Source organism: Castor canadensis, chromosome 4 (assembly GCF_047511655.1).
Source record: "Castor canadensis chromosome 4, mCasCan1.hap1v2, whole genome shotgun sequence".
In the NCBI taxonomy this organism is placed as follows: domain Eukaryota; kingdom Metazoa; phylum Chordata; class Mammalia; order Rodentia; family Castoridae; genus Castor; species Castor canadensis.
The window spans coordinates 14,048,684-14,057,394 of record NC_133389.1 but is presented as its reverse complement, the minus strand read 5'-3'; the positions used below and the strand labels follow the sequence as shown (position 1 = coordinate 14,057,394).

The window sequence follows — 8,711 nt, the reverse complement described above, 5'->3', positions numbered from 1 at the left end:
TAGAACTACTCCACGACATATCATCATTAAAACAACAAGTTCAGAAACTAAGGAAAGAATATTGAAGGCTGCAAGAGAGAAAAAACAAGTAACATACAAAGGTAAACCCATCAAAATCACAGCAGACTTCTCAACAGAAACATTAAAAGCAAGAAGAGCGTGGGGTGAGATCTTCCGGGCACTGAATGAAAATAACTTCAACCCCAGGATACTCTACCCAGCAAAGCTATCATTCAAAATAGATGGAGCAATAAAAGTCTTCCATGATAAGCAGAAACTAAAACAATATGTGACCACAAAGCCACCATTACAAAAGATTCTGCAAGGGATCCTGCACACAGAAAGTGACACCCAACTTAACCATGAAAAGGCAGGCAGCACCAAACCACAGGATAAGAAAAAGCAAGACAGAAGAGAGTAACATCAAGTTAGGTACACACAATCAAACCTTCAAACAACTAAGATAACTAAATGGCAGGAATCACCACATACCTATCAGTACTAACACTTAATGTTAATGGACTTAATTCACCCATCAAAAGACACCGTTTGACAAAATGGATTAAAAAAGAAGATCCAACAATTTGTTGCTTACAGGAGACTCATCTCACCGACAGAAATAAGCATATGCTTAGGATGAAAGGCTGGAAGAAGATTTACCAAGCCAATGGCCCCCGAAAACAAGCAGGAGTAGCAATTCTTATCTCTGACAAAGTAGACTTCAAACCTACATTGCTCAAACGAGATAAAGAAGGACATTCCATACTAATGAAAGGGGAAATAGACCAAAAGGAAATAATAATCATCAATCTGTACGCACCCAATGTCAATGCACCCAATTTCATCAAACATACCCTGAAAGACCTAAAAGCATATATAAACGCCAACACAGTGGTTGTGGGAGACTTTAACACTCCATTATCATCAATAGATAGGTCATCCAAACAAAAACTCAATAAAGAAATCCAAGATCTAAAATATGCAATAGATCAAGTGGACCTAGTAGATGTCTACAGAACATTTCATCCAACTTCTACACAATATACATTCTTCTCAGCAGCCCATGGAACCTTCTCCAAAATAGATCATATCCTAGGGCACAAAGCAAGCCTCAGCAAATATAAGAAAATAGAAATAATACCATGCATACTATCTGACCACAATGCAGTAAAAGTAGAACTCAACAACAAAAGTAAAGACAAAAAACATGCAAACAGCTGGAAACTAAATAACTCATTACTTAATGAAGAATGGATCATCGATGCAATAAAAGAGGAAATTAAAAAGTTCCTAGAAGTCAATGAAAATGAAAACACAACCTACCGGAACCTATGGGACACAGCTAAGGCAGTCTTGAGAGGAAAGTTTATAGCCATGAGTGCATATATTAAAAAGATTGAAAGATCCCAAATCAATGACCTAATGATACATCTCAAACTCCTAGAAAAACAAGAACAAGCAAATCCCAAAACAAATAGAAGGAGAGAAATAATAAAAATAAGAGCTGAAATCAATGAAATAGAAACCAAAAAAACCATACAAAGAATTAATGAAACAAAAAGTTGGTTCTTTGAAAAAATAAACAAGATCGATAGACCCCTGGCAAACCTGACTAAAATGAGGAGAGAAAAAACCCAAATTAGTAGAATCAGGAATGCAAAAGGGGAGATAACAACAAACACCATGGAAGTCCAGGAAATCATCAGAGACTACTTTGAGAACCTATATTCAAATAAATTTGAAAATCTCAAAGAAATGGACAGATTTCTAGATACATATGATCATCCAAAACTGAACCAAGAGGAAATTAATCACCTGAATAGACCTATAACACAAAATGAAATTGAAGCAGCAATCAAGAGTCTCCCCAAAAAGAAAAGTCCAGGACCTGATGGATTCTCTGCTGAATTCTATCAGACCTTTAAAGAAGAACTGATACCAACCCTCCTTAAACTGTTCCATGAAATAGAAAGGGAAGGAAAACTGCCAAACACATTTTATGAAGCCAGTATTACACTTATCCCCAAACCAGGCAAAGACATCTCCAAAAAGGAGAACTATAGGCCAATCTCCTTAATGAACATTGATGCAAAAATCCTCAACAAAATAATGGCAAATCGAATTCAGCAACACATCAAAAAGATTATTCACCACGACCAGGTAGGCTTCATCCCAGGGATGCAGGGGTGGTTCAACATACGAAAATCAATAAACGTAATAAGCCACATTAACAGAAGCAAAGACAAAAACCACTTGATCATCTCAATAGATGCAGAAAAAGCCTTTGATAAGATCCAACATCATTTCATGATAAAAGCTCTAAGAAAACTAGGAATAGAAGGAAAGTTCCTCAACATTATAAAAGCTATATATGACAAACCTACAGCCAGCATTATACTTAATGGAGAAAAATTAAAACCATTCCCTCTAAAATCAGGAACCAGACAAGGATGCCCACTATCTCCACTCCTATTCAACATAGTACTGGAATTCCTAGCCAGAGCAATTAGGCAAGAAGAAGGAATAAAAGGAATACAAATAGGTAAAGAAACTGTCAAAATATCCCTATTTGCAGACGACATGATCCTATACCTTAAAGACCCAAAAAACTCTACTCAGAAGCTTCTAGACATCATCAATAGCTATAGCAAAGTAGCAGGATATAAAATCAACATAGAAAAATCATTAGCATTTCTATACATTAACAATGAGCAAACGGAAAAAGAATGTATGAAAACAATTCCATTTACAATAGCCTCAAACAAAATCAAATACCTAGGTGTAAACCTAACAAAAGATGTGAAAGACCTCTACAAGGAAAACTATACACTTCTGAAGAAAGAGATTGAGGAAGACTATAGAAAGTGGAGAGATCTCCCATGCTCATGGATTGGTAGAATCAACATAGTAAAAATGTCGATACTCCCCAAAGTAATCTATATGTTTAATGCAATTCCCATCAAAATTCCAATGACATTCATTAAAGAGATTGAAAAATCTACTGTTAAATTTATATGGAAACACAAGAGGCCACGAATAGCCAAGGCAATACTCAGTCAAAAGAACAATGCAGGAGGTATCACAATACCAGACTTCAAACTATATTACAAAACAATAACAATAAAAACAGCATGGTACTGGCACAAAAACAGACATGAAGACCAGTGGAACAGAATAGAGGATCCAGATATGAAGCCACACAACTATGAGCAACTTATCTTTGACAAAGGAGCTAAAAATATACGATGGAGAAATAGCAGCCTCTTCAACAAAAACTGCTGGGAAAACTGGTTAGCAGTCTGCAAAAAACTGAAACTAGATCCATGTATATCACCCTATACCAAGATTAACTCAAAATGGATCAAGGATCTTAATATCAGACCCCAAACTCTTAAGTTGATACAAGAAAGAGTAGGAAATACTCTGGAGTTAGTAGGTATAGGTAAGAACTTTCTCAATGAAACCCCAGCAGCACAGCAACTAAGAGATAGCATAGATAAATGGGACCTCATAAAACTAAAAAGCTTCTGTTCATCAAAAGAAATGGTCTCTAAACTGAAGAGAACACCCACAGAGTGGGAGAAAATATTTGCCAATTATACATCAGACAAAGGACTGATAACCAGAATATATAGGGAACTTAAAAAACTAAATTCTCCCAAAACTAATGAACCAATAAAGAAATGGGCATGTGAACTAAACAGAACTTCTCAAAAGAAGAAATTCAAATGGCCAGAAAACACATGAAAAAATGCTCACCATCTCTAGCAATAAAGGAAATGCAAATTAAAACCACACTAAGATTCCACCTCACCCCTGTTAGAATAGCCATCATCAGCAACACCACCAACAACAGGTGTTGGCGATGATGTGGGGAAAAAGGAACCCTCTTACACTGTTGGTGGGAATGTAGACTAGTACAACCACTCTGGAAAAAAATTTGGAGGCTACTTAAAAAGCTGGACATCGATCTACCATTTGATCCAGCAATACCACTCTTGGGGATATACCCAAAAGACTGTTACTCCAGAGGCACTTGCATATCCATGTTTATTGCAGCACTATTCACAATAGCCAAGTTATGGAAACAGCCAAGATGCCCCACCACTGACGAATGGATTAAGAAAATGTGGTATCTATACACAATGGAATTTTATGCAGCCATGAAGAAGAACGAAATGTTATCATTCGCTGGTAAATGGATGGAATTGGAGAACATCATTCTGAGTGAGGTTAGCCTGGCTCAAAAGACCAAAAATCGTATGTTCTCCCTCATATGTGGACATTAGATCAAGGGCAAACACAACAAGGGGATTGGACTATGAGCACATGATAAAAGCGAGAGAACACAAGGGAGGGGTGAGGATAGGTAAGATACCTAAAAAATTAGCTAGCATTTGTTGCCCTTAACGCAGAGAAACTAAAGCAGATACCTTAAAGCAACTGAGGCCAATAGGAAAAGGGGACCAGGAACTAGAGAAAAGGTTAGATCAAAAAGAATTAACCTAGAAGGTAACACCCACGCACAGGAAATCAATGTGAGTCAATGCCCTGTATAGCTATCCTTATCTCAACCAGCAAAACCCCTTGTTCCTTCCTATTATTGCTTATACTCTCTCTACAACAAAATTAGAGATAAGAGCAAAATAGTTTCTGCTGGGTATTGAGGGGGGGAGCGGGAGGGGGTGGAGTGGGTGGTAAGGGAGGGGGTGGGGGCAGGGGGGAGAAATGAACCAAGCCTTGTATGCACATATGAATAATAAAAGAAAAATGAAAAAAAAAAAAAAACAAAAAATACTATTTGGAGAGCTATACATCTACTAAATCTTAAATTTAAGGAAAATATTAATGACTAAGTAAAAACACTAATTTAAACTGAAAACAAGAGAGAAGTCAAAATATATGAAAAGAGATCAAACTATTGCCAAGTGGTGGTAAAGGCTGAGTAGCAGGATCGTCAGAAGGTAAAATCAACCCCGAAGAAAACTCACTTCTGCTTTTAGAATGTGGGTACAGCAGGGAGATACACAGCTCTTGGGGGAAGATAATTGGGGAAACCCCTTGGTAAATGGACATTTCTCATTGGAACTGGAGGATATGGTGGGCCAGGGAAACCCCTTGGTAGAAAATACTCTGCGGAACCTCCACACATATTTTGTGGTGCAGGTTGGGGAAAACGAGGCCACCTTCCATTAAACTGGATGCTTGGATGCACTGGGAAGAATGGGCCTCTGATAGGGGGAACAAAACCAGGATCCACTACTTGGCTTTGAACACGCGGAGATGAAACAGGCACATTTGAATTACGTCCCTGTGGAGGAAGAGCTGGATCGGTACATGGTTGATCTGATGGAGGCGTCACAATCCTGTCCTGTTTGCGTGGAGGAGACAGGGATCCAGTCTCAGGAGGTGCTCTGCAAAGGCCCGTCAGCCTGTCATTACCTGGTTGTCTTCTTTCATTGCTAATGTAAGGGTCCACAGGATTCTCCCGCTTCTTGAGCCTTGTCCTCCTCCCTGAGGAAGCAAAGGTGGAGGTCTGAGTGGACCTTCCAACAAAATAGGAGGAGAAAGGAAGCCGTTCCTTTCTGGTGAAGGTTGTCCCAGTGGTGAGGGATCATGTGGAAAATGCTCTCTGCCACATGCAGCATTTGCAATCCCAGATGCATATGGGACTCTCTCTAAACGTTCAAACTCCAACTCCATTTTAAGTAACTTTTGTCTCTTGCTGGCATTTACTTTCATAAAATACTTGAGTTGTTTTTCAGCAGCCTGGACTTCCAGTGAATTAAAGTGAGCTTTTTGTTCATAAGAAACAATCTGCCTTTGATAATAATGATTGGTTCTCTCCAACTTTTCTTCCAGATCTCTGGCTGCATTTTTATAGGTGTCCAGGTCTTCAGCTGCCTGTCTGATCTTTTCTTCTGTGTTGGAAAGTTTCTTCTCTATGTCTCGCTGGTAATGATCTTCTGCCATAAGTTTCCTGTAGACTTTTGTTCCATTTTCTTCATACAGTTCTTTAAGTTTTTTAACATCCTGACAAAGCTTCTTCTTCTCAACTTCCAACTCTGTAGTTTCGGACTGTAAAATTTCTTGTTCACAGTGGAGGTTTTTAATGTGCTCTGTAAGGTCTTCACTGGCTCTCTTAACTTCACACAACTGCATACTAATTTGGTTCCTTTCTTGTTCTAAAGAAGCATTGAACTTCACAGCAAACATCAGCTTTCTCAAAGCTTCTTTTGTATGATTATCTGAGAGAGCACCACTTCTTGATCCACTCTTCATTGCTAATTCCACGTGGACATCGTGTGTCATATGTTCTTCAACAACAGCAGCCCAGACTTTCATCTTCAGCAAGCGTTCAGTGAGAGAGCTGATGTGATCTTCTTTAGCATTTACAAGTTGTTCTGCATGTGCCACACTCACTTCAACTTTCAGTTTCTGTTTAGTAAGTTCACTCACTTGCTCCTTCCATGATTCAGCTTCTCGTAACAGCTGGTCACAGCGCTCTTGAAGTTGGGAGTTTTCCTTCAAAACATGTGTGGTGGAGTCCTTAAGATGTGCTTCCTTGACCTGAAGTACTTTTAAGGTTGTTTTGGCTTTAGCTGCATTGGACTTGAGATGTTTGGACTCATCCTCTAGACACTGTATCATTTTTGACATTTCCACGTTCAGTTCAACTTGTTTACAGTGTTTCAATTTCTCTTCTATCAGTTCATTTCCTAGGAGGAGCACTTCCTCCAGGTTGGCCTTGGATATCTCCACCTTTTCACAGGCTGCCTGGAAACTGTGTGTTTCTGTTGAGCCGGCATCCTTTAAAGATGACGCTAAGCCATCGTGCTCTTTCTGAAGAAGGCTAAGAACTTCAAGTAACTTACATTTTTCCTCAATTAGTCCCGCAAGCTCTACAGCAAGCTCCTTTTCTCTTCTTGCATAGAGTCAGCTTCGAATGGATTGAAAACTTCTCCACAAAAGCCACAGAAAAAACAAAAGTCCAATAATAGCCAAGTATATCACTAGCTCCCATGGAAAATCACAGGGCTTTGGTCTCAGTTCTTGACGGTCTGTGGTCACAACCTGCAGAATTCTTTTAGGACCATCCCCAAGTGCTGCGGTTGGGCAGTCTTGGGCCCATCTATGGCTCCAAGCTGTTGCCAAGTCCTGGCTGAGCCTCAAAAGACATCAACTGTCAACATTCTGCCTGGAACCCTCACACTGGAGCAGACCATTGCAGAGCTGGGGGGGTGGGGGGATTGGTTGATGTGTAGTTCCTGATGCCCAGAGGGGAGGAGCTTTACATGGTATTGGCCAGACCTTGTCCAGGAGGTCCACCCTCTTATTTAAAATGGGAAAGATTCCCAAAGCCCTTCTTTGAACCCTCATAGATAAAGTCTAAGAAAAATTCTATTCTTTTCCTTGTGTGTGTTTGGGGGATCCCATTGTGTATAACTCTATCCCGACATAGATTTTATTTTAGTCATGCCACAATTTATTCATACCTAACACACCAGATTTAATTCCCATTGTGTGAAAGCAGAATTCCTCTGGTTCCATTGGATTTCCTAAAAATGCTGAACAGAGGGTTTTCTTTTCTTCATTCTACCATTCATATTTTCTTCTTTTTCCATTTTTTCTATTTATTATTGAACATCGAAATCTTACCAATAATTTTATTTTATTTTACATTTATTTATTTATTTTATTATTGTTGTATCAAATTTCATTATACACGTGGACCTGTTTCTGCTGGTTCTTTGGTTCTGCTGTTCCATCTTCTCTCCCTATGTGAAAATGGTTTGTTTTTGAATCCATAGATCTACAGTATGTTGGAGATTGCAGCTTAATTCTGCGGACATGACATTTTTCTTTTTCAAAATTGTCTTTTCTCTTTGGGGATCTTGGATAATTTAAAATTCTATGAAAAATTCTGTTGGAATTTTATTAGGAGTACATCAGTGAACAGTTTGATTTACTTCAGGGTAAAATACACATTTCTTATGTTAGAGAATCCTCATTATTCAGGAATTTGGTAGACCTCTACAATCATTCATATATTTCCTTTTATCCAGAAATATTTATGATGACAATGGAGTCTTGATAACCTTTTTCTTCACTACATTTTTTTCCTGATTACTTTTGATGTTTCTCAATTTTACTTTTCAAATTTTATTTCAAATTGGTAAAATAGATACAACAAAATTTGCCAACTGAAACATGTTGAATATAGAGATCAATACATGTAAGTATGTTCACATAACTTTGTGGCAGGTCTACAGGGCTTTTAAATCTGAATGCACTAACAAAACCTCCATATCCCCTTCCACTCACTTGGAAAGCACCATAGTTTTCTCTGGCTCTGTGGATTCCACCAGTCTAGATATGTTATATAAGTAGACTCATACACCATTGATTCTTTGTTGCCAGCTTGTTTCACACAGCATCATGTTTTCGAGGTTCATTCATGGGGGTATGCACCTGAATTTTCATCCTTTTAAAGCTGAATCATAGTCCACTATGTGTACAGCCCACATTTCTTAACCCATTCATTTGGAGATGAACTCTTTGTTCACTTCTGATCATGGTGAACAATGCTGATATGAACGTGGGTGTGAAATTATCTTCTTGAAACCATGCTTTTACTTCTTTTGGATATATATAATCAGACATAAGATTGCTAGTCCTATGATAATCTAATTTTTGTGGATACTCCATAT

At 38.4% G+C, this 8,711-nt stretch overlaps 1 protein-coding gene across 1 annotated transcript; it reads right to left on the bottom strand.

The window, feature by feature from the left end:
* Nucleotides 1-4,999: 4,999 nt before the first annotated feature.
* On the bottom strand, nt 5,000-8,339 carry LOC109697076 (melanoma inhibitory activity protein 2-like). The gene is given in 3 exon segments (XM_074069580.1): nt 5,000-5,490; nt 5,493-7,162; nt 8,326-8,339. Coding segments are annotated over 3 exon segments (2,175 nt in total).
* Between the last annotated feature and the right edge of the window lie 372 nt (nt 8,340-8,711).